This window comes from Heterodontus francisci, chromosome 36 (assembly GCF_036365525.1).
Source record: "Heterodontus francisci isolate sHetFra1 chromosome 36, sHetFra1.hap1, whole genome shotgun sequence".
NCBI lineage: Eukaryota > Metazoa > Chordata > Chondrichthyes > Heterodontiformes > Heterodontidae > Heterodontus > Heterodontus francisci.
This window is the reverse complement of record NC_090406.1, coordinates 47,507,185-47,532,688: the sequence shown is the minus strand read 5'-3', so window position 1 is coordinate 47,532,688 and position 25,504 is coordinate 47,507,185. Positions and strand designations below refer to the sequence as shown.

At 45.3% G+C, this 25,504-nt stretch overlaps 1 protein-coding gene across 11 annotated transcripts in view; it reads left to right on the top strand.

Moving 5' to 3' along the window:
• Positions 1–25,504, top strand: part of eps15l1a (epidermal growth factor receptor pathway substrate 15-like 1a) — a 419,830-nt gene that overhangs the window by 108,101 nt on the left and 286,225 nt on the right. For all 11 annotated transcript variants that reach the window (XM_068016623.1, XM_068016624.1, XM_068016633.1 and 8 more), the window contains 3 exons: positions 6,331–6,390; positions 20,886–21,116; positions 24,144–24,298. In XM_068016623.1, the coding sequence (XP_067872724.1) occupies positions 6,331–6,390; positions 20,886–21,116; positions 24,144–24,298 (446 nt within the window). The remainder of the gene's footprint in view (positions 1–6,330; positions 6,391–20,885; positions 21,117–24,143; positions 24,299–25,504) is intronic.

Genomic DNA, 25,504 nt, shown 5'->3' with positions numbered 1-25,504 from the left:
CGCCTGGAGTGGCTATAAAGGCCAATTCTAGAGTGACAGACTCTTCCACAGGTGCTGCAGATAAAATTGGTTGTCAGGGCTGTTGCACAGTTGGCTCTCTCCTTGTGCTTCTGTCTTTTTTCCTGCCAACTGCGAAGTCTCTTCGACTCGCCACGCTTTAGCCCCGCCTTTATGGTTGCCTGCCAGCTCTGGCGATCGCTGGCAACTGACTCCCACGACTTGTGATCAATGTCACAGGACTTCATGTCGCGTTTGCAGATGTCTTTAAAGCGGAACCATGGACGGCCAGTGGGTCTGGTACCAGTGACGAGCTCGCTGTACAATGTGTCCTTGGGGATCCTGCCATCATCCATGCGGCTCACATGGCCAAGCCATTTCAGGCGCCGCTGGCTTAGTAGGGTGTATATGCTGGGGATGTTGGCCGCCTTGAGGACTTCTGTGTTGGAGATACGGTCCTGCCACCTGATGCCAAGGATTTTCCGGAGGCAGCTAAGATGGAATGAATTGAGACGTCGCTCTTGGCTGACATACGTTGTCCAGGCCTCGCTGCCATAGAGCAAGGCACTGAGGACACAGGCTTGATACACTTGGACTTTTGTGTTCTGTGTCAGTGCGCCATTTTCCCACACTCTCTTGGCCAGTCTGGACGTAGCAGAGGAAGCCTTTCCCATGCGCTTGTTTAATTCTGCATCGAGAGACAGGTTACTGGTGATAGTTGAGCCTAGGTAGGTGAACTCTTGGACCACTTCCAGAGTCTGGTCGCCGATATTGATGGATGGAGCATTTCTGATGTCCTGTCCCATGATGTTCGTTTTCTTGAGGCTGATGGTTAGGCCAAATTCATTGCAGGCAGCCGCAAACCTGGCGATGAGTCACTGCAGACACTCTACAGTGTAAGATGTTAATGCAGCATCGTCAGCAAAGAGGAGTTCCCTGATGAGGACTTTCCGTACTTTGGTCTTTGCTTTTAGATGGGCAAGGTTGAACAACCTGCCACCGGATCTTGTGTGGAGGAAAATTCCTTCTTCTGAGAACTTGAATGCATGTGAGAGCAGCAGGGAGAAGAAGATCCCAAACAGTGTAGGTGCGAGAACACAGCCCTGTTTCACGCCACTCAGGATTGATGAGGTGCCGCTATGCTGAATTGTGCCTTTCATATTGTCATGAAATGAGGTGATGATACTTAGTAGCTTTGGTGGGCATCCAATCTTTTCTAGTAGTGTGAAGAGACCACTTCTGCTGACGAGGTCAAAGGCTTTGGTGAGATCAATGAAAGCAACTTAGAGGGGCATCTGTTGTTCATGGCATTTCTCCTGTAGCTGGCGAAGGGAGAACAGCATGTCAATGGTGGATCTCTCTGCTCGAAAGCCACACTGTGCCTCAGGGTAGACACACTCAGCCAGCTTCTGGAGCCTGTTTAAAGTGACACGAGCGAAGACTTTCCCCACTATGCTGAGCAGGGAGATTCCACGGTAGTTGTTGCAGTCACCGCGGTCACCCTTGTTCTTATAGAGGGTGATGATATTGGCATCGCGCATGTCCTGTGGTACTGCTCCCTCATCCCAGCACAGGCAAAGCAGTTCGTGCAGAGCTGAAAGTATAGCAGGCTTGGCACTCTTGATGATTTCAGGGGTAATGCCGTCCTTCCCAGGGGCTTTTCCACTGGCTAGAGAATCAGTGGCATTATTGAGTTCCGATTTTGTTGGCTGTACGTCCAGCTCACCCATGACTGGCAGAGACAGGGTTGCATTGAGGGCGGTCTCAGTGCCAACATTTTCCCTGGAGTACAGTTCTAGGTAGTGTTCCACCCAGCGGTCCATTTGCTTGTGTTGGTCAGTGATTGTGTCCCCTGATTTAGATTTGAGGGGGGCAATCTTCTTGATGGTTGGCCCAAAAGCTCTCTTAAGGCCATCATACATCCCTCTGATGTTTCCTGTGTCAGAGGCCAGCTGAATATGATTGCATAGGTGTTGCCAGTAGTCATTTGCGCAGCGCCTGGCTGTTCTTTGTGCAGCGCTTCTGGCTGCTTTAGGTGCTGCGGATGTTAACTCGCTGGGGGCTTTCTTGTGGTTCAGCAGTGCAGTGCGCTTAGCTGCTATGACAGGTTCCAGCTCTTCAATGTGAGATTGAAACCAGTCTGCATTCCGCTTCACACAATTGCCATAGGTGGTCATTGCTGAGTCATAGATTGTGTCTCTGATGTGGGCCCAGTTGGTCCCTGCATCCCCTGTGGGAGTGTTTTGGAGGGCTTTTTCAAGTGAATTTAGAAACTTGCGTAACAGCTGTGGATGAGAAATTCTGCTAGTGTTGATGCGCAGGCGGCCCTTCTGCTTGGAGTGATGCAGCTTCTTTGGTTTGAGGCTAACCTTGCTGCACACCAGGGAGTGGTCGGTGTCGCAGTCCACATTGTGGAAGCTGAGTGTGATTTGAACACTGTTTAAAGAGGCTCGCCTTGTGACGATGAGGTCCAGCTGGTGCCAACGACATGATCTTGGGTGCCTCCAAGAAACCTGGTGACAGGGTTTAGTGTGAAAGAATGAGTTGGTGATGCAGAGGTTATGATAGGTACACAACTCAAGCAGTCTCCGTCCATTCTCATTCATCCTTCCAATGCCATAGCGCCCAAGGCAGGAAGGCCATGAGTCATGGTCGGCCCCAACCCTGGCATTAAAGTCCCCCAGCAGGAATAGGTGTTCGGTGTTGGGGATGCTACTAATGATATTATGGAGTTCCTCATAGAACTGGTCTTTAACTTCAAGTGGGGAGCAGAGTGTTGGAGCATAGATGCTGAGTAGGTGTACTAGACCAGAGGCAGTGAACAGTCGGATGGACAGTATGTCTTTCCTTTTTTGGTCATGCTGTTTGGTGCGGTGTTACAGTCCACTTGTCGGGCAATGACCCTGAGCTCCAAGCACCCATTGAAGCAGGTGGACTGTGGCGGGACAGAACCTTACTGACCGGGGGCTGCCCGGTTTGAGGCGGGCGGTAGCTGTCCAGTGAGATGCGATGACCTCTCCCACCGACAAAGGCAACCCGTGGCGCCCAATCTCTACGCCAATTGAGCTGGACTTATAACCCGTAACTGCTGCCTTCCGTGTTGATTTGGTCGCTGTGAAGCGACTATGGAGTGACCTCTCCATGGCGCATGCCTGGGCGGATGTATGGAGGTTGTGAGTTGCCCAAGCGTCAAAACCCCCCTCTCAGCGTTCCTGGTAGGGTCCAAAGGAGTGCAGAGCACGGCGTTTTGCACCAATATGGCTGCAGGAACTGCCGGAAACATGCCAAAGGTGACACATGACCGCCTTCAGGGTTCCGCTCCGGATTTTCTGTTAGGGTTTACTCCCTTAGCCTTAGTCTCTCCCGAGACACCCACAAGGCAGTGGGGTTGTTGGGGCCCCTACACGGGTAGGTGGATGCCGGTGGGGGGAAGGGGGAGCAGAGGGGGAGGTGCGAGGAGGAGGAGTGCGGTGGGAAGGGGTGGAGGGAAGGGGGTGAGGGGGGCTGCTGGGGATAGGGGAGAGGGGTGCGAGGGGAAGATGGTGCAAGGGGGGAGCTGGGAAGGGGGTCCGAGGGGGGTGAGCTGTGGGAGGTGGTGGGAGGGGGTGCAGGTAATAAAACATTGCATCAGCTCCCACCATTGTACCTTTTACAATGGTGTACTACTACTGGGATCGGGATCCGGGAGCCGAGCCGGAGTTGAGGGCAAGTTTGTTTATAGCAGCGCGGAGTTGCTGAGTGAGCGGGAGCCGCTGCCGGGACCATGTGGCCGCTCTTCCTCCTGATCGTCACCGTGGACGGGCTCCCCGAACATAGTCAAGTGGCCTTCCAAGCTTGGCCACAACTGGCAGGGTCTTCATCAGCAGTCCTTTCCTGGATTGCCATCCGTTCACCCTCTCTCTGCGGTGAATTCCTCTCCCAGCCTTACTCGACCACCGTCCTGGACGCTGCCATCTTAAAGTACGTTCTGTCTCTTTGGCATTACTCATCCCAGATTATGCTTATAGCCTGTTAAATAATATCCCTTTTCCTCAGTCTGGATCTGCCAGAACTACATCTGAAATGATGTTCTAATCCTCTCCCAGTGCTATAAACCTATCACTGCTGCACGTAAACACGACAGGCAGATTCACCAAGATTGAGTGAGTACATAGTTAGTAAACATAAACAAATATTTGGTCATTGATCTTTAATTTTAGTCAAGACCATCCTGCCTTGGGTACCCATAACACTGATTTATGACCACCTCAGGAATACTGCTTTCCCTGTTGCTGAAATTTATTTGAGGTGTAAAACAGTTTCCACCCACCCCCATTTCAATTTCCTAACCGTATCATCTATCAAATTAGTTTCTTGAATCGGAGAGACATTAGTTCCCAAAGCATGCAACTTTGCTAGAGTTCACTCTCATTCTTCACGAGTGCCAATACCACAGATGTTCAAGGAAACCACAAACAGTTCTTTTAACAAAAGCCAATTAAAGAAAGAGATTTATTTATACAAATAGATTAGATGGCTCTGAGGCATTGGTCATACAAGCAAAATTTGAAGATGGGCTGAAGGAAAAAAAAGAGGATCTGAAATCCCAGAATGAAAGCAAACAGTTTAATGTTCTCCATTACAGTAAGAGAAATTGTCCTGTTTTATCAACAAGACCTTCTGTGAGATGGGACTCCTCTCACGAACAGTACTTGCACCATGGGCTGAATTTTGTTCTTGCGGTGGGGGTCCTGATGCCAGGCTGAAAAGCTGTGGTCAGACCCACCTCAGCTGTTTGGGGGACTTCTTGCCATATTTTTCAGTGCTCAGGCAATTAACTGCCTTGTGCCCAGGCTCCTGTTGCTTTAAAAGGTTGGAGCCCGCCTCTAAGAGCTGCCAGCCAATCAGAGGGCTGACAGCTAGGCTTAGCAGCACCACTCATAGTGGTGACTACTGCTGGTACTGCAGCTGGTCCGACCAGCCAGCATGGAGAAGGCTCCAAAATGAAGGTAAGTTGGTGGGGCTCGCCAGGCCTGGGATGGGGTGGTATTTCAGCGGTGCCGGCCCTCTGTGGGTCACGGTGTGCCGATCAGGAGCCCACAGGGAGGTCACCAGCTTTTACCGGGCGGCCTCCCCACGTGGCGGAGGCCTCCACCCGCCACTGCTAGAATACCAATGCTGGCGGGGAGGCCCATAAGTGGCCAATTAAGGACTATCTAAGGCCCTCAATTGGTCTCTTAGTGGGAAGCCTATCCTTGACCTTTCCCACCTTCTCTCACCAATTTATGCCCACCTCTGCCTTCTAGCCCATCCCTAGAGTGCTGGTAAAATCCAACCCCATGTGTGGTACCACCAAAAAGTGAGTCAGCTGAGTCCAAGACACAGCCCAACAAAAAAAAAGCCTCGATTCTTCCACAACTTAACCATTCCTATATTAAATTGTAGTCCTAAAGATGATGCTGAGAAGAACAGGAGAGAGAAAAGTTAGCATCTCAAATGTATTTTATCTATTAGCTACTGCTATCTAACAAATTAAAAATTCTTGTGTACCATGTTTGTCACACTTCAAATTTAATAGTTCTGATTGGTGTGAAGAACCACTGATTCTTGAGTTGGCTACACTGGTTTGCAGAAATATCTGTGAATAGATGGATGGAAAAGCATCACTTGGCATTAGGAACCAACTGCTTCTAGAAACCAACTAATCACAATCCCTGAAAGCTTCAGCCAATTTGCTTCCTCACAAAGCCTACTTTGAGTGGCTAATAACATTCATGATGTAATATATACTACCCATAATACCTGAGAAAAACAATAAAGTTACCCATAGAGTCAGCATTTCTACATGAGAAAAATCTCCAAGAGCTCATTTGGGACTTGAGCTCTACATTATCCAGCTTGCATTGTGTGCCTGAAACTTGTCTGAATGAAGTGCCAGAGAGGAAAAAAGGGCATGTCTGTCCAGGAGAACTTCCTGAAGTTATTTGTAAGGTTGAATGTCTAATCTTTGTGTGTTTAATGTTTTTGTATTTATTATGTTATGTTTAACCGTATAGTGTAGGCAACCAAACAAAACAGACTTCCAAAATGCATGGATGTCACTCAATACAGCTTATGGTTGTAGCCTGTGGCAGAATTTAATACTGGATAGGAAAGTAGGATTTACAAAGAGAAATTCATGTGATGCCAAATCAGTTTTATCAAGATTGGACATAGTTGGTGTCTTGGCTGTGTGCATCTTTGATGCAATGACTCTGATTCATTTCTACCAAGCCCCCTTACCCTTTTCTGGTTGAGGCAGAACTTGGTTTAATTCCTTGCCTTCAATTATCGTTCTCCTTTCAATTTAATCAGGTTTGGGACCTCAGTGATGTTGATAAGGATGGCCACCTGGACAGAGACGAGTTTGCTGTGGTAAGTCTTGTACTACATTTGGTTGCATCGGGACTCGTGGAGTGTCTAGAATCAAATTGGGGTTTCAAATTATTGATCTGAAGACCAGGATATGATTTTGAGAGTCACTGTGCAAATGAACCAATCTGAATAAATAATTATTTACAGAAGTGCACAATTCACTACATTTTTTTTTTTGTCAATTTTTTCTTCTCTGTTCAGTTAGTCACACACTTAACCTATGTCAGTGAGTTGTGGCTTAAATCTTGATTATTGGACTTCACGTAATTTATACTGGTCTTTCAGCCAAGTACTGAGGGAGTGAGGGATTGTCGAAGGTCATGAACTGGAATTTGCTCCAACTGGTGAACGAATGGCATTAGCTGCTTGTTGGACTTGCGCTTGCCTGTAGACATTCTGTGGATTTTTGCACTGGAAGTTCCTGTCAGCCAACCATTTTCAAAGTGCGGGCTAGGCTTGTATCTGCTGGAGTTCAGAAGAGTAAGAGGTGACTTAATTGAAACATCTTAACAGGGTGGATGTGAAAAGGATGTTCCCTCTTGTGGAAGAATCTAGAACTAGGGGTCACTATTTAAAAATAAGGGGTTGCCCATTTAAGACAGATGAGGAGAAATTATTTCTCTCTGAGGGTCATGAGTCTTTGGAACTCTATTCCTCAAAAGATGGTGGAAGCAGAGGTAGATAGATTCATGATAAGCAAGGGGATGAAATGTTATCGGGGGTAGGTGGGAATGTGGAATTGAGGTTACAATCAGATCAGCCATGATTTTGTTGAATGACGGAGCAGGCTCGAGGGGCTGAGTAGCCTACTCCTGCTCCTAATTTACATGTTTGTATGTTCTCCAGGGAATCTGGGATTTTTACAAACAGAGCTAGCAACTGTGTCTCCTTAACCAATCAGATTGAAGAACCAGGAAGTGTCAGTGGGAATATTGAATTCAGTGTCAAATCAGGTACAGAAACTGCAATTGAGAAAAAGAAAGATTGGATTGAGAGAGAAAGTGATAAAAGAGAAAAAGATAAAGAAAAGTAAATCGACAATTTATATTTTTTTAAACCTCTAGCAATAATTAAAAGCTGAAGGAATGCAATGCAACACATATAAAAGCTAGTTCTCAGTTTTAGAGAGATTGTTTGGTAATATGTAAGACTTACTACAGTGCTAAAAGGGTACTTGCACTAAAGCAGACAAGCTTTCGAGTTCATTCTGTATTCGTGAGGTAAGTTGAGAAATATCACGCTATCCTGCCCCCACACCTCCCTTTATACTCGTCCCTTCCACTCTCTTACTCTGGCCCCACCCCATTTTCACTCGGACCCCTCCCCATTTTACTCTGAGGGCCCCCTTCCTTTTACTCTGGCCCTGCACTTTTACTGTGGGAGGCCCCCCTCCCTACGTTTTCCCCCCCCCACCCTTTACTCTGGGCACCTCCCACCATTTATTCTGGGTCCCCTTCTATTACTCTGGCCCCCCGCCATTACTGTGGGTCTGTTACGGGCTCACTGAGACCATTACTGTTAAAACCAGAGATATGAACTCCCCAGACCAATTTAAAGAATTGCACAACAAGATTTCATGTTTTAAGATTTTTACTATAACAACTAAACTAAGAATCAACATTAATTAAACAGTGCTTAGTAAGTAGCTAATACATTAAATTACAGAGAAAGATATTTCCCTTTAACTTAGTAAAACACTTGTGAACCCAACACCATATTTATGTTACACAGCGTTCTCATTGAAGAGATATTTTGGCAGCTAAAAGTCCCAATCTCCTCCCAGTTGCAATGGGTTGGATCTCCCAGTCCTTTTCAAAGTCAATGTCCTCTTCACTCACTTCTTCTGAGCCCTTTTGACCTGGACATCTGTGAATAAAGCGATCTCTGGTGACCCCATTGGTCTTATTTCCTCCATAAACCTCAGCTTTCGAAATGAGTTAAAATCTTAGCAGCCTTTCACTGTATCAGTGTTCTGAGAGCAGATGGTTTCTCTTTCTCTCTTCTGAGGCTGCCACTGCTGGTCTGTGTGTCTTTCGATTCTCCTTACAGCCTCCAAACTTCTGAAAGCCTGTTCAATGTATCCAGAATCAAAAGTCAATACTCATTTGCCTTTTCAATATGCAGAGTCCATATGTTTGGCCATATCAAAATCACCTGGGCATTCCTTTGTTTCCAGGTGTTAGCAATTGCAACTCACATTCGTATTTGAGACCCTGGCTCCCTGTTTATGATCTGATAGCCTGGGAGAAGAAACCCATTGTCTGTCAGGTGTTTACAACCTAGTACTCAACTTTCAGAAGGGTCTTTGAACTGGGTCCCTTGTTGTCATGGTAACCAAGACCCCGAGCTTGTTTGTGGGCAGACTTGGTGCGGGTTAATGCATTAAAGATCATTGTTTTTAAAACATAATCATTCTATAAAGTCCAGCCTTCGTAACATTACTCTGCACCCCCACCCCCCGCCGCAATTACACTGGGGTGCCTACCCCTGCAATTGCACTGGATGCCCCCACCACCACCCCCAACAATTGCATTGAGGTGCCCCCACCCCCAACAATTGGACTGGGGTGCCCCCAACCCCCCCCAATTGCATGGGGCGCCACCTCCCCCACAATTTTGCACTGGGATGCCCCCCCCCTTCCACAGTTTTGCATTGAGGAGCCTCACCCTCCACAATTGCACTGGGGCACCCCCACCCCATCCCATTACTCTGGGACTAACTCCCCGCACCCCACCCCGCAATTACACTGGGGCTCCCCCTCATTTCTCTGGGGTGTGGGCCCCCCTCCAGCCCTTTCTGTTGGAATGTTTGCATTCCTGTCAGTAAGACTACATTTAGTATCAGTTTCAACAGCCAAGAGTTGAGGATCTGAGTTTATGTGGAATCACTAGACAGTGATTTGCACATGGCATTTCATGTTAACTAGTCACTTGCGATGTTGTATTGGAGAGAGACTGGATGATGCAATAGCTTTGTACGTTAACTCATCACATGTAAGACCTGCGATTGCAGTCCAGACGAAAGTCATCTTTTTCTTCTGGTTGCAAGAGTCCCATGTGAAAGGAGTTGAGGATAGTCCCAAAATACTGTTAACAAAAACAACTCACATTTATATAGCACCTTTAACCTAGCATATTGCCCAAGCTGCTTAACAAGAGTGATATCAGTAAAAACGTTTTGATACTGAGCCACAGGAGCTATCTTGACAGATGGCCAAAAGCACAGTCAAAGACATAGGTTTTAAGGAGTATCGTAAAGGAGGAGAGAGAGGTGGAGAGGTTTAGGGAGGAAATTCGAGTTTAGGGCCAAGGCAGCTGAAAGCATGGCAGCCAGTGGTGAAGTGATGAAAATTAGGGATGCGCCAGAGACCTGAATTGTGGGAATGCAGAGACCTTAAAGACTTGTAGGGCTGGAAAAGATTGCAGAGATAGGGGTGAAGCCATGGAGGAATACGAAAACAAAGGTAAGGGAAGTGAGGGTGGAAATTGCGGAGGCACTGGCCATAATTTTTCAGTCTTCCTTTGACGGGCGTAGTGCCAGAGGTCTGGAGAATTACAAACATTACACTCTTGTTCAAAAAGGGATGTAAAGATAAGCCCAGCAACCACAGGCCATTCAGTTTAACTTCGGTGGTGGGGAAACGTTTAGAAAGAATATTTCGGGACAAAATTAATAGTCACATGTACAAATGCTTTTTGAGGAGGTAACGGAAGGGGTTAATGAAGACAATGCTATTGATGTGGTGTACATGGACTTTCAAAAGGCGTTTGATACAGTGCCACACAAGACTTGCGAGCAAGGTTATAGCTGATGAAGTAAAAGGGACGGTAGCAACATGGATCCGGAATTGGCTGAGTGAGGAAACAAGGAGTAATGGTTAATGGATGTTTTTTGGGCCGGAGGAAGGTTGATAGTAGAGTTCCCCAGGGGTCAGTGTTGGGACCCCTGCTTTTCCTGATAAATATTAATGACTTAGACCTTGGTGCAGGGCACAATTTCAAAGTTTGCAGATGATACGAAACTTGGAAGCATTGTGAACTGTGAAGAGGATAGTGTAGAATGAAGCCTGGCTTGGGTATAAAATTAAAACCCAACCCAGGCCTGACCCGACAACAGCCAACCCGAATCCGACATGGGCCTGAGTCCTTGAATTTTTTTTTCATGCCTGATCCGAAAATATCAAACATATTATTGAAACATAAAAAAAAATCGTAGATTAAGAAGAAAACACTACAGTACAAAACAGTACAGTCCAGCCCGACCCGATCCGAGCGCTGGACAGCGAATATAGCTCCAACCCGAACCCGCGCACGTAGTCAGACTTTAGCGTCGAACTGCAAAAGGACATAGACAAGTTGGTGGAATGGGATAGGTGGCAGGTGAAGTTCAATGCAGAGAAATGTGAAATGGCTCATTTTGGTAAGAAGAACAAGGAGAGAAAATAAAGGGGGTGCAGGAGCAGAGGGACCTCAGTGTATATGTGTATAAGTCATTGAAGGTGGCAGGAGAGGTTGAGAGAGCAGTTAATAAAGCATATAGATTTTAGATTTAGATTTAGAGATACAGCACTGAAACAGGCCCTTCGGCCCACCGAGTCTGTGCTGACCATTAACCACCCATTTATACTAATCCTACACTAATCCCATATTCCTACCACATCCTCACCTGTCCCTATATTCCCCTACCACCTACCTATACTAGCGGCAATTTATAATGGCCAATTTACCTATCAACCTGCAAGTCTTTTGGCTGTGGGAGGAAACCGGAGCACCTGGAGGAAACCCACGCAGACACAGGGAGAACTTGCAAACTCCACACAGGCAGTACCCAGAATTGAACCCGGGTCGCTGGAGCTGTGAGGCTGCGGTGCTAACCACTGCGCCACTGTGCTGCCTTGGTATAGTATCCTGGGCTTTATTAATAGGGGCATAGAGTACAAGAGCAAGAAAGTTACACAAGACACTAGTTCGGCCTGAGCTGGAGTATTGTGTCCAGTTCTGGGTGCAACACTTTAAGAAAGATGTGAAGGCATTGGACAGAGTGCAGAAAAGATTCATGAGAATGGCTCCAGGGATGAAGAACTTCAGTTATGAGGATTGATTGGAGAAGCGAAGGCTTAGAGGTGATTTGATAGAGGAATTTAGAATCATGAGGGGTCTGGAAAGAGTAGATGGAGAGAAACTGTTCCCACTTGTGAAAGGATTGAGAACGAGAGGGCACAGATTTAAAGTAATGGGTAAGAAAAACAAAAGCGACATGAGGAAAAACTTTTTCACGCTGAGAGTGGTTAAGGTCTGGAATCCGCTGCCTGAGTGTGTGGTGGAGGCAGGTTCAATTGAAGCATTCAGAAGGGAATTAGACAGTTATATGAACAGGAAGAATGTGCAGGGTTACAGGGAGAAGGTGGGGGAATGGCACTAGGTGAATTGCTCTTTCGGAGAGCCGGTGCAGACATGATGGGCCAAATGGCCTCTTTCTGTGCTGTAACAATTCTGTGACTTTAGAATTGAGGTTTCATCGGAGCACCAAAGGGAGCGGTAATGGGACAAGTAAAGAAACAAAAGATGTGTCTAGAGGAGGTGTGAATGGCAGAATGGAGAACAGCCACCATCTGAAAGCAGAAACAAGCGCAAAACAAGACTAAAACCGAAACCTGCAAAGGAAAGGAAACAAAATGGGGCAGAGATTACAGTCTGAAATTGTTGAACTCTGTGTTGAATCTGGAATGCTGTAATGTGCCTAATGGAAAGATGAAGTGCTGTTCCTTGAACTTACTTTGAGATTCGTGGAAACACTGCAGGAGGCCACGGACAGAGGGGTCAGTGTGAAAGCAAGATGGAGAATTAAGATGACACATGACCGGAAGCTTACAGACTGAATGGAGGTGATTTGCCAAGTGGTCACCCAGTCTGTGTTTGGTCTCCCCAATGTAGAGCAGACCACATTGTGAGCAGCGAATGCAGTATACGAAATTGAAAGAAGTCCAAGTAAATCGCTGTTTCACCTGCAAGGAGTGTTTGGGGCCTGGGACTGTTGGGAGAGAGGAGATAAAAGGGCAGGTGCTGTATTTCCTGCGCTTGCATGGAAAAGTACCATGGGAAAAGGGGAGGCGATGTTGGCGGTGATTGAGGAGTGGACCAAGGTGTCGTGGAAGAAGGCTGAAAGGAGAGGGGAGGGAAAGATGTGTTTGGTGGTGGCATCACGCTGGAATGGCAGAAATGGTGGAGGATGATCCATTGAATATGGAGGCTGGTGGGCTGGAAGGTGAGGAATCGGGGAACCTTGCCATTGTTCGGGGAGAGAGGGGAAGGGGTGAGAGCAGAAGGAAATGTACATAGTTGACAGCCCTGTGAACCACAGTTGGGGGGGGGAGGGGTTAATCCTCAGTTGAGGGAAAAGGAAGACATATCAGAAGTGCTGGTATGGAAGGTTGCATCATCAGGACAGATGCGGCAGTGACAGAGAAACTGGGAAAATGAAATAGAGTCCTTACAGGAAGCAGGCTGCGAGGAGTGTTCCGACTGAGGTGAGGAGGAATGCACTGTTTATTCTAGTTCCACTTCTCCACGGGTCACATCATATCTTAAAATTTTTTCCCATTTACCGATACGGTCAATCATTGACTCTATTTTTAACCCAGAATAAAACACACCAACCAGGTTTCTTTAATAAACAGCAAATATAATAGGTGTAGGATGGCTGTTGGGACAAGGTAAGTGCTTTTGCATGTATTTAAATATTTAAATGAAGGCCCCGCTGTTAAGCGGCGGTGGGGGTGCGCCGCCCCAAGACCTCCCAGCCGAGTGGCCGGGGGGCTGCCCCGAGGCTTCGTTGCTGCCGGTAAAATGTGGCAGGGTCTTCCCAGTGTCAAGGCCCGTGATTGGCCTCTCCTGGAAGTATTTTCCCGGCCCCTCCCCTCCCCGCCACGACCCCCGACGTCGGGGGCTTATAAAATTCAGCCTATTGTCTTGTAACAGGACTGCACCGATCCCCAGGTCACTAGCTTCAATTGTTACCTTAGTGAAATTTGGAGCAGCCGACTCTGGTTCATTAATCAAAATGGCATTCAGCCTCTCAAAAGATGCTTGGCACTCCCCTGACTACACTAACTTGGATTTATTTTTCTGTAGTAACTCTGTCAGTGGAGCAACTATGGTACTGAAATTTGGTACAAACTTTTGGTAGAAACCACACATCCCCAAAAACCTCATGATTTCTCGCTTAGAATTCCCTACCCCTAAGACTATCACTGTTTGTACTTTCGCGGTTCTTGGCCACACTTGTCCTTGCCCTACTATATCCCTGAGGTAGGTCACTCACTTTCTCAAATTCACTTTTGGCAAGGTTTATTACTAAATCAACCAATAGTAATTTTCTAAACAGAGCTTCTAGTTGTTCCAAGCCTTCCAAGTGTCATTGTCTACCAGCACATCATCGAGGTAACCTACATAGTTAGGAACACTGGCTACCACTTGGTTCATTAGTCTCTGAAAGGTTGCTGGGACATTTTTTAGCTCAAATGGCATCATTCGGCAACGGAAAAGACCGTCTGGTGTGACAAAGGCCATTATTTCTTTAGCTCGGGGTGTTAAAGGAACGTAAGAAATGTGGCAATGCCCACTCTGTTAGTACAGTCTTCCAAGTGAGGAATTGGGTAGGAGTCTGCCTTTGTTACTGCATTAACGTTTCTGTAGTCTATACAAAGTCTAGTTGAACCGTCAGGTTTAGGCACTAATAACTACTGGGGAACTCCAGGTGCTTTGACTGGGTTCAGTTAGGTGGTTTTCCAGTATGTATCAGATTTCTGCTTTTACTTGGGCTTATTTCTCTGGACTTAAGTTGTAAGGATGCTGTTTTATAGGAACAGATTCCCCTACATCCACATCATGTATGGCTAAGGTTGTACATCCTGGCTTATCCCTACAGACTCTTTTAAATGCTATGAGTAACCTTATTAGGTTTTCTCATTGGTCTGCATCTAAATACGAAAGCATAGTGTCCAATCTCCCTAACAATTCAGTATTAGCCAGATGGATAGTAGGAGCTTCAATTTGAGAATTGTCTAGGCCTCCTTCTGCCTTATCCTCACTATCCCTTTCATCCTTTACTGTCCCTACTACCTGACATAGCTGTGCATGCTTTTCCTCCTCCCGACAATGATATTGTTTCAACATATTGATATGACACAGCCAATTCTTTTTCCAGCGATTTGGGGTATCAGTCTAATAATTTACTTTAACAATTCTCTTGACCAATTTATATGGACCCTGTAAATACTAGTAATACTAATACCTCATCCCCTGGTTGAAATGTTTGAATCTTGGCATGCTTGTCTGTCCATTTCTTCATCGTTGTTTGGGAAGCTTTAAGGCGTTCCTGAGCCACTTTGCTGGCTCTTGTGAGCCATACCCAGAACACAGATACATAATCTAGCACAGAAGATTCATCTCTCTGTTCTAAAAACCTTCCTTTAATTAGTCTTAGAGGACCTCTTATCTCATGTCCATAAGCTAATTCAAAAGGACTAAAACCGGCAGATTCATTAGATGAATCTCCAGTGACAAACAAAGGAAATTCTAGCCCTTTTTCCTAATCATGGGGATATTCATGACAGTGTGCCCTGATCATTGTTTTGAGCATCTGATGTTACCTTTCTAAAGCTCCTTGTGTCTGTGGGTGATATGCTGAACACTTTAACTGTGTTATACCCAAATTACCCATAACTTGCTGAAAAATTTTAAACATAAAATTGGAACCTGAATCTCAGTCGGGAATCCATATCTAGTGAAGAACTGCCACCTTCTCTACCACTACCTTAGCAGAAATTGTTCTCAAGGGAATGGCCTCCGGGAACCGTTCCAGACATTAGATCATACTCTAGGTGCACCCAATTCAAAGGTATGGGTATATACTCTCTGCCAATACCATTCACTAAAACCTTGGCATTCAGTGCTCTCTGGTGGAAATGTTATGCCTTTCCCCAGCAAAAGAGTTTGGGTGGCTCCTGTGTCCCTAAGTATAACTATAGCTTTATCTGCCTCACTTGAGGGATAAGGAGTTACTTTTCCCTTCGACAAAAATTCCCTATAACTCAGGTATCTTATTCACAACCCCTAAACTCACAGTGGTTTTGTCATTAGCCGTACAGCTGCAGTCAGAGCTACAGCCTGATCTGCTGTACTGTCAGTCAGGGCCCCTTTCTCTGCATTGGCCTTGTGTACCCCACTAAGTCTCACGGGTTTACCCCGCACCTTCCAGCATTGTCACAAGGTGGGACACCTTTGTGCACAATGATAATACTTTGGCTTGCGGATCTCACTTCTCCCTCAGCATCTTCCTTTCTGTCCTGAGGAGGAGATCCGGGGGTGTTCCCAGCTGTCCCTTCTTGTCCCCGGCTACTTGCCTTCCTTTCGCTCTCCCGCCTTCTATCCTCCTTGGGTTTTTGGGGGTGATGGACAAAGGGTTTGGGCTTGTAAACAAGCTCATAAACATCAGTAATTTCTGCTGCCTGTCTGGCTGTTGAAACCATCTGGTTCTCTACATGAGTTCTTACTAACAGAAGGAGTAAATTTTTAAATTCTTGCAGGAGAATTATTTCCCTAAGGTTCTCATACGTGGCCTCCATCTCTAGTGCCCGTATCCTACAATCAAAATTAATTTGCTTTACCCTCTCAAATTCTATATCAATCTGTCCAGACAATCTCTGGAGGTTCCGAAATTTCTGCCTGTACGCTACAGGGACCAACTCATACACAGTGAGAATAGTCTTTTTTGCCATCTCGTTATCTGCAGAAGCCTCCTCAGAATGCCTGGCATAAATCTCATGAGCTCTGCCCATCAACTTGCTTTGCATAAGCAGTGTGCCGCTTTCCTTTGGCCACTTCAGCTGTTTGGCTAGCTTTTCAAAAGAAATGAAAAATGCCTCTACGTCCCTTTCCTCAAACTCAGGGAGGGCTTGTACAAATTTAAACAGTTCTCCACTGGGCCCTGGGCTGGAACCAGATCTTTCCTCACCAGAAATTTCATTGGAGTCCAGACCACTCCTTTGTCATAGTTCCATCTTTTTAACTTCAAATTCCCTTCCTTCTCTTTGCAATGTGCTCTCTTCCCTTTCCTCTTTTTCAAACTCAAGCTTTTTTGTTGTCAATTCTCTTTCAAGCTCAAGTTTTTTCAATTCTTTTCCTCCTTCTGTTCAAGCTTGAGTTTTTCTATTTCCTGTTCCGGCTCAAATTTTTTCATTTGTAACTGAATTTTAGCTAATTCAACTGTACTACCGAACTGTAGTTCCGAAGAAGGGTCACTGACCCGAAACGTTAACTCTGCTTCTCTTTCCACAGATGCTGCCAGACCTGCTGAGTGAATCCAGCATTTCTTGTTTTTGTACTACCCTCTGGTTTGCTTTCTAGTTCCAATTTCAAATGGTGTGCTATTACTTAAATTATGTCTGCTTTCTTAGCTCCTGGTTTTAACTCTGACACCAACAGTTGTGCCACATCCTTTAGTTAACCTTGGTTAAGCATCCCAAACTAATCAGGGATACAACCTCAAAAAAGTTGCAGCAACTGTTCAAGACATTCCGGTGGTGTAGACTTTACTCTATTACACAAGAAACGTGGTTCTTTTTATTTTTCCTTTTTCAATTATTATTACCCCACTTACAATTGTAAGTCGTCAGCGTTGGGTTTATCTTGGCAAGGGAGTCCCCAATTATATGTTAGGACCGAGGCGGGAGGAGTGCACTGTTTATTCGAGTTCCATGTTTCCATGGGTCACAACACGTACTTAAATTTTTCCCCACTTACTGATACAGTCAATCATAGACTCTATTTTAATCCCAGAATAAAACACACTAACCAGGTTTCTTTTATAAACAACAACATTATCAGTTTATTATAAAACGAGTCTTAACCAGTAGTGAAGTAAAGCATAAACACACAGATTGAAATATGAAAGTTCCCTTTTTACATCAGCCCCTCACACTTTCACACATATAGCGGTTAACTGGAAAAATAAAGGGATTTTTGTTTCTAGAGCTTTGTTACACACAAAAAAAATCACTTGGGCTCAATACTTGCTCATTCTTGAAGAAACAGCAGATGAGATATTCCAAAACGGGCATACAGTCTGGCCTCCAAGACGGGTCACTGGGATCTTTTAGAACAGTTCTTTTCATGCGGCGTTGAGAATTAATTTAGCAGACTTTTCTTCAAAGACAGGAGACGAGATGAGTTGACATAGTGGACTTCTTGGTCTTTCAGAGAGGTGTTGGAAAGCTGAGCTGGGTTGTGGTCATCTCTCCTTGGAAAGTTCGATCCCTTTTTATATAGTTCATCCCCAACTCAAAACAATTCAAAAGCGAAACCGACAACAGGAGGTCAACCTTTTGACCTCCATCAGTCTTGACCTGTCACATCTTAGTAAACAATTTCTCCAGGTGTCCAAAGTTCTCTGTTGTTTATTGAGATGGAAGTCAGGTGGTTACCCAGAAAGGCTTGTTTTCCTCACAAGATCTCTCAATATCCCTTTAAAAGAAAACATTTCTAAGGACTGTTTTTCAAAGTCAAGTGGCCTTTACATGACCCCCTTTGAAAACCCTAAAGTTTAATATTTCTTCAGTCTTTCAAAAATGAATCCTCAAAAAAATATATTAAACAAAACACAGAGGCGCTTTTATAACAGTTGGTATAGTCATGGTCCTGTGATGAACTGAACGGAAACTAAATTCAGCTAATAGCGGCCAGATGCTGCTAAAGACTTTTAATATGGGAGGTTTGATTTGGAGCCCTGATGGTAATTAAATAAACTACATGGATTATTGTGGGAGTCAGTGGGCTTATAGTGAATATTGGTTGATAGCCTGTCTTAAGAAATGGAGACAGAGAAGTCAAGGAATGGAAGCAAAGTGCTGCAGATAGACCATGTGAAAGTGAGAGAAGGGTGGAAATTGGAAGCAAAGTTGATGAATTTTCCAGTTCAGGGCAACAGTAGGAAATGGCATTGATAGTCATTAGTGCACTGGAAAAAGAGGTGAGGGACAGGGCCTGAGTAGGACTGGAACAAGCAATGTTCTTCATATCCCACAAAAGGCAGACATAGCTAGGACCCATACGGGTACCTGTAGTAATACCTTTTATTTGGAGGAAGTGAGTGGAGTTAAAGAGAAGTTGTTTAATGTGAGAACAAGTTCAACCAGGCATAGGAGGGTGGTAGTGAACGGAGACTTGTTGGGCCTCCATTCCAGGAAGTAGCAGAGAGCCCCAAGACCGTTCTGGTGGTGGATGGAGGTGTAGAGAGATTGGACGTCTACAGTGAAGAGACGGTTAGGGCCAGGAAATTGGAAACTGTTAAAGTCACAGAGGACATCGGGAGAGTCATGGATGTAGGTGGGAAGAGACTGGACAAGGGGAGAAAAAATAGAGTCAAGATAGGAAGAAATTAGATCAGTGAGGCAGGAACAGGCTGAAGCAATGTGTCTATCTCAGTAGTCCTGTTTGTGGATTTTGGGAAGGAGGTGTTAAGCTCCAGAAAGCTTGTTATGGAAGGATAATGCTGGAGCCTAGCTTTACTCAGTTTCACATTTATTGTACAGGGTACAAGGATTACCAACATGTAGTTCCTCACTCAAACCCTTCACCATCCTCAGTAAGTGTCTGCTTATAAGTGCTTAAAGTAAGACCCCAGTGAACACCCTTCACCTGCATAGAATCAAACAATTGATACACAATTAACAGATTAACAGGAGGTAGAAGCAGGCTGTATATGGTTGGGGAACTATGAGGTTGGAAGTCGTCATAGTCATAGAGAGATACAGCACTGAAACAGGCCCGTCGGCCCACTGAGCCTGTGCCGACCAACAAGCACCCATTTATACTAATCCTACATCAATCCCATATTCCCTACCACATCCCCACCACCTACCTACACGAGTGGCAATTTACAATGGCCAATTTACCTATCAACCTGCAAGTCTTTGGCTGTGGGAGGAAACCGGAGCGCCCGACGGAAACCCACGCGGTCACAGGGAGAACTTGCAAACTCTGCGCAGGCAGTACCCAGAACCGAACCCGGGTCTCTGGAGCTGTGAGGCTGTGGTGCTAATCACTGCGCCACTGTGCCGTCCAAAGGCATGGAGGGAAGATCTCCAGAGATCAGGTCAGTGACAGTTGTGGAGAAAATGGAATGATGTTCGGTCGTCATGGTCCAGGGAGAGGTAGGAGGAATTATCGGCGAGTTGGCCTTTTGCTTCTGCTGCGTAGAGATCGGTTTGCCAACAACAGCAGTGCCACCCTTGTCAGTAGGTTTGATAATGTTAGGGTTGGACCTGAGAGAACGGAGTGCAGCAAGTTGAGGGAGATGGGTTAGAGTGAGTGTGGGGAGCAGAGAATTTGAGACGGCCGATGTCATGCTGGCAGTTCTCACTAAAAAGATTGAGAGGGTAAGAGGCCAGAGGAAGGGGTTCAGGTGGAGGAAGAATACTGTAGACAGGCAAAAGGGTCCACTCTGTGGGGGGAAGATTCCTGGTCAAAGAATTGGGCATAGAGGTGAAGGTGTTGCACCAAGTTCAAAATTCATGAAGGTTGGGCCTTTAGGGATGAAGCTTAGGCCTTCGCTAAAGACCGATAATTCAGAGTCAGGGAGAGGAAGGTTGGAGGGTATCGTAAATACACGGCAAGGGGTGAGATTAGAAGAGAGTCAGAGGGAACTGAAGAGGAAGAAAAAATCTGGAGGGGCGTTGGTACCCATGAGTTGTTGGAGCTTGTAAAGGAAATGATAAATTTGCTTTATCGGTGATAATTACAGTTCATAGAATCATAGAAAGCTTACGGCACAGAAAGAGGCCACTCAGCCCATCGTGTCTGCACCGGCCGGAAAAAAAAGAGCCACCCAGCCTAATCCCACCTTCCAGCATTTGGTCCGTAGCCCTGCAAGTTATGGCACTTCAGGTGCACATCCAGGCACCTTTTAAATGAGCTGAGGTTTTCTGCCTCTACCACCCTTTCAGGCAGTGAGTTCCAGACCCTCATCACCCTCTGGGTCTAAAAGGTTTTCCTCATCTCCCCTCTAATCCTTCAAAATCACTTTAAATCTATGCCCCCTAGTCACTGACCTCTCTGCTATAGAATCATGCATCATTACTTGGCATTAAACTGTTTCATTTTAAAAGGATATGAGGCTGGTGTGGCAGATGGACATGTAGCTCCTGACGTTTGGGTATAGGCAGGTTGTTGGACAACATGGGGGGAATCTTTACTTAGGCCCTGCTCGATCCTCAAGCCCTGTATTCTGGGAGCTACAGATGGGAAAGAGTTTAATTTCCCAAATGTGACATTCCTCATCTTCAGGAACATAAAATTTAGTTGAAAAACGGTGTTTAGCTGATTACAGATACAGAGATTGTTGGAATAATTAAAAGATGCATTCATATTACACAAGTGGAGCTGCTTCTACTGCTGAAATATGGGCAGAGACTTGACCATTTTCTGTTTTATTTGCAGGCGATGCATCTTGTTTACAGAGCTTTGGAAAAGGAGCCAGTTCCCTCTGTTCTGCCATCTGCGCTTCTGCCACCGTCCAAGAGGAAGAAGCAAGGACCAGCACTTGCTGGTTCTGTACCAGTGCTACCTGCCAGCCCTCCACCTAAAGATAGCCTGCGATCTACGCCTTCACATGGCAGTATTAACAGCATAAATAGTGCGGGCAGCATCTCTCCAAAGCACATCAAACAGGTGATGAATGGGAATCACTGTTAGATGGTAGACTAAGGTAGTCTGCATTGTCATGGCTCATTCCCTAGTGAGAAAATGTATATAGGCTGAGACTACTACAAGAGTAGCTCAGTGATTTGCCTATTTTTCCTTCCCCCTCCATTCAATGCCACCTCTCTCCCAATAGCATGGTTAAGATCGGAATCTTGTTTTTTGGAGATTGACTGTATGTTTGATTCTTGACATTCTAATGCATCACATTGTACCCAGTGTACTGTGGTTGTATAATGAAACAGAAAATGCTGGAAATACTCTGCAGGTCTGGCAGCATCTGTGGAAAGAGAAACAGTTAACATTTCAGATCGATGTTTTGCTGTCCTCCTTGAGGTCGGTTTGTTGCTACAGTGTTGTCGTTAGTGTGCATGTGACTGATGCTAGCTGAACTTTGGTCAATCTTGTGTTGACTTTATTTGAGACCTTTGTGTAGAAGTTAAAAATGACTTGTAGCATTAAAATGCATTCCTCGTTCAACTTCAAGGCTTGGCTTAGAACCCAAGTTAATGTTTTCTCAGGGATGATGAGAATTTTCTGGACACAGCTGGTGCTACCTGCTAGTTGGATGGCCACCTGAGAGAAATAGACTTGCACGGTTATGGGCATCGAGCTGGGGAGTGGGATTGACTTCATAGCTCCGTGGAGAGTCGATGTGGACTTGATGGGCTGAATGACCTCCTTCTGTACCGTAAATGACTCTATGACTCTGACTTCAGTGAATTGTGTTTCTCCCATGTTTCATGTCCTCCCTCACGGAGTGTCAAACTGACACTGCTGGCTTTTTACTAAGTTGCGTAATCAGTTAACAAGTATCTGTATGTCTTTCAAATGCTCAGACATGGGACATATAGGCTAAAATGTATCAAATTCATTTTACATCGAATATGATCACACAGCTAGAGGGCAACAGGATAAAAACGCTGAACCTCAAGACAGTGATTAGAAGGTCCCCCTCTCCAAGGGTAGTGGTTAATCAGAATGGACTCCCAACCAAATTAGTGGTGTAATTCTGGTGTAAATGAACTACATACTTATTTGTTTAAAAACAGGACTGAAAGTTATGTTGATAGACACAGATGGATGTGTTCTCCAGGGAACATAGTGTTTCAGCCACTGGTGAAGCTCTGGTCAAATTGCCAGTGGAGTGCGCAGCTTGAATATTGTGTTGTAAGGCTAGAAATTTCACATCATTGGCTTTGGGAGCAAAGAACAGTACAGCACAGGAACAGGCCATTCGGCCCTCCAAGCCTGCGCCGATCTTGATGCCTGTTTAAACTAAAACCTTCTGCACTTCTGGGGTCCGTATCCCTCTATTCCCATCCTATTCATGTATTTGTCAAGATGCCTCTTAAACGTCTCTATGGTACCTGCTTCCACCACCTCCCCCGGCAACAAGTTCCAGGCACTCACCACCCTCTGTGTAAAGAACTTGCCTCGCACATCCCCTCTAAACTTTGCCCCTCTCACCTTAAACCTATGTCCCCTAGTAACTGACTCTTCCACCCTGGGAAAAAGCTTCTGCCTATCCACTCTGTCCATGCCGCTTATAAGTTTGTAAACCTCTATCATGTCGCCCCTCCACCTCTGTCATTCCAGTGAAAACAATCCGAGTTTATCCAACCTCTCCTCATAGCTAATGCCCTCCAGACCAGGCAACATCCTGGTAAACCTCTTCTGTACCCTCTCCAAAGCCTCCACGTCCTTCTGGCAATTTCGGAAAGTTTTCTTGTGCAGCTTTTACTTTTGGTTGGTTGTCCACCTCCTGTTGGAAGACGAGCTTAATTGGGCACGCTCTATGACGAGGGACATTTGTAATAGTCTGTGACTGAATAAAATTGAGCTGAATGACTCCCTCCTGTTCCATGCACTCTTATGCCCAGTGCCCATTTGTAGAGAGACTGTGGATCTGTGAATATTTTCTCAGCCAATTGTGTCATTCGAACGCCAGTACTGTATATCAAGGACCATTACAGACATGAATTAAAATTAGACTTCTACACTGGAATTTACAATAAGGTGGCAACATGTTTGGCTGTACTGTGCTGTTAAACAAACATAGCATTATGCTCTGGATGCAACGGCTCTGAATTCTGATTTGTTCTGAAAATGATTGTGATTATCACTTCGATTATGAATATATTTTCTTCCTGAAGCTAAGAGGGTCTTTTGGTGATTTTCTTCCAGGGCTCTTCCAATACTGTTAAACTGTCCACTAGAATGTGCGTGTCTTGATTTTTAATCTCATCCTTGTTCTCAAATCCCTTCATGAACTCTCCCCTCCTTATCGCTAATCTTCTCTAGCCTCCGAGATATCTGCGCTCTTCCAATTCTGACCTATTGAGCATCCCTGATTTTAATCGCTCCACCTATGACAACTGTGCCTTCAGCTGCCAAGGCCCCAAACTCTAGAATTCACTCCCTAAACACCTCCACCTATCTACCTCTCTTTCCTCCTTTAAGACTTGAGTGCCTTGGAGTCCAATTTTGTTGGATAATGTCCTTGTGAAGCGCCCTGGTACATTTTATTGCGTCAAAGGTACAAGTTACGTCAAAGGTACAAGTTGTTATTGAGAAGCAGTTCTTGGTAATGATCCTTAATTTTTGTGGCAGGAGTTAGCAGGACTTCTGTGTGCATGAGACTGTTCTATAAATCTATGACTGGTGCTTCACTGCAGTTTTACAAAGAAAAGAACAATTGTGATTCTGAAATCCACATAGTTATGAACTGGATGACTCCTTTTATAGGTTCACATTGGACTAGATTTCATCCGTGGTGGTTGTGGTTGTTATCATTACCACTGCAAACACAGATACTGATCCATATATTAAAGTAAGTTGTCCTTTTAGTTGCTTAATACTGCTCTTGGTTGAGGAGATGATGAATAAAGTCAGCACTGTTCTTGAGGTTCTGATGATTTGTGATCCTTTATGCTGTGTTACTTTCACCCATTGATACTGTGCAATTGCAGTGACCTGGAAAAATCTTTGTTGCAGCCAGTAAACTGGGTTGTGCCATCAAATGACAAGATGCGTTACGATGACATCTTCCTGAAAATAGACTTGGATATGGATGGGTATGTCAGTGGCTTGGAAGTCAAAGATATCTTCATGCAATCTGCGCTTCATCAGAACCTCTTGGCTCATATATGGTAAGAGACGTAGGGTTTGCATACTGCATGTCTCCTTTAATGTATTGTGAGAAAGGTCCATGTGGGTACCAATGATATAGTTAGGATTAAGAAAGAGTCATAGGGTCATATATTACATAGAAGGAGGCCATTTGGCCCATCGAGTCCATGCTGGCTCTCCACAGAGCTATGCCAGTCAGTCTCGCTCTCCGGCTCGATCACTGCAAGTTTATTTCTCTTGGGTGGCCATCCAACTTCCTCTTGAAGTCATTGATCATTTCAGTTTCCACCACTCTTGTGGGCAACAAGTTCCAAGTAATTACCACCCGCTGAGTAAAAAAGTGCTTTCTCATATTCCCCCTGTATCTTTTGCCCGAAACTTACAATCTGTATCCCCTAGTCCTTGTGCAATTTGTTAATGGAAACAGTATTTCCTTGTCTAACTTCTCTAAACCTGTCATAATCTTGTACACTTCTATTAAATCTCCCCTCAATCTTCATTGTTCCAAAGAGAACAGCCCCAGCTTCTCCAACCTAACCTTGTAACTCAAATCCCTCAGTCCTGGAACTATTCTGGTAAGTTTCCTCTGCAGCCTCTCACAGACCCTCCCATCCTTGCTAAAGTGTGGTGACCAGAATTGGATGCGATAATCCAGTTGGTGCCTAACCAGAGCTTTATACAGATTCAACATAACTTGCCTGCTTTTATACGCAATACCTCTATTTATGAAGCTCATGATCCCATATTTGTTGCAAAATACTCTCAATATGACCTGCCACGTTCAAAGATCCATGCACATGAACCCCCAGATCCTTCTGTTCCTGTACAGTCTTTAGAACTGTACCATTTAGTCTGTATAGCCTCTCCCTATCCTTTTTGTCAAAATGCTGCACCTCACACATGTCAGTATTAAATTCCATCTGCCACCTGTCTGTCCATTCCTCTAGTTTGTCTTGTTGCACGCGGTTCATCTGATCCTCACTGTTTGCCGCACCTCCAAGTTTGGTGTCATCAGCAAATCTTGAGATGCTACTCTGTATTCCAAGATGCAAGTCATATATATGTATCAAAAAAGCACTGGTCCTAGCACTGAACTTTGGAGAACACCACTGTCTACCATCCTCCAGTCTGAAAAACAACCGTTTACCATTACTCACTTTTTTCAGTCCTTAAGCCAATTTTTTCCCAAGCTGAAAGACGTTCTACTGAAGGAGAATGAGCAGAAA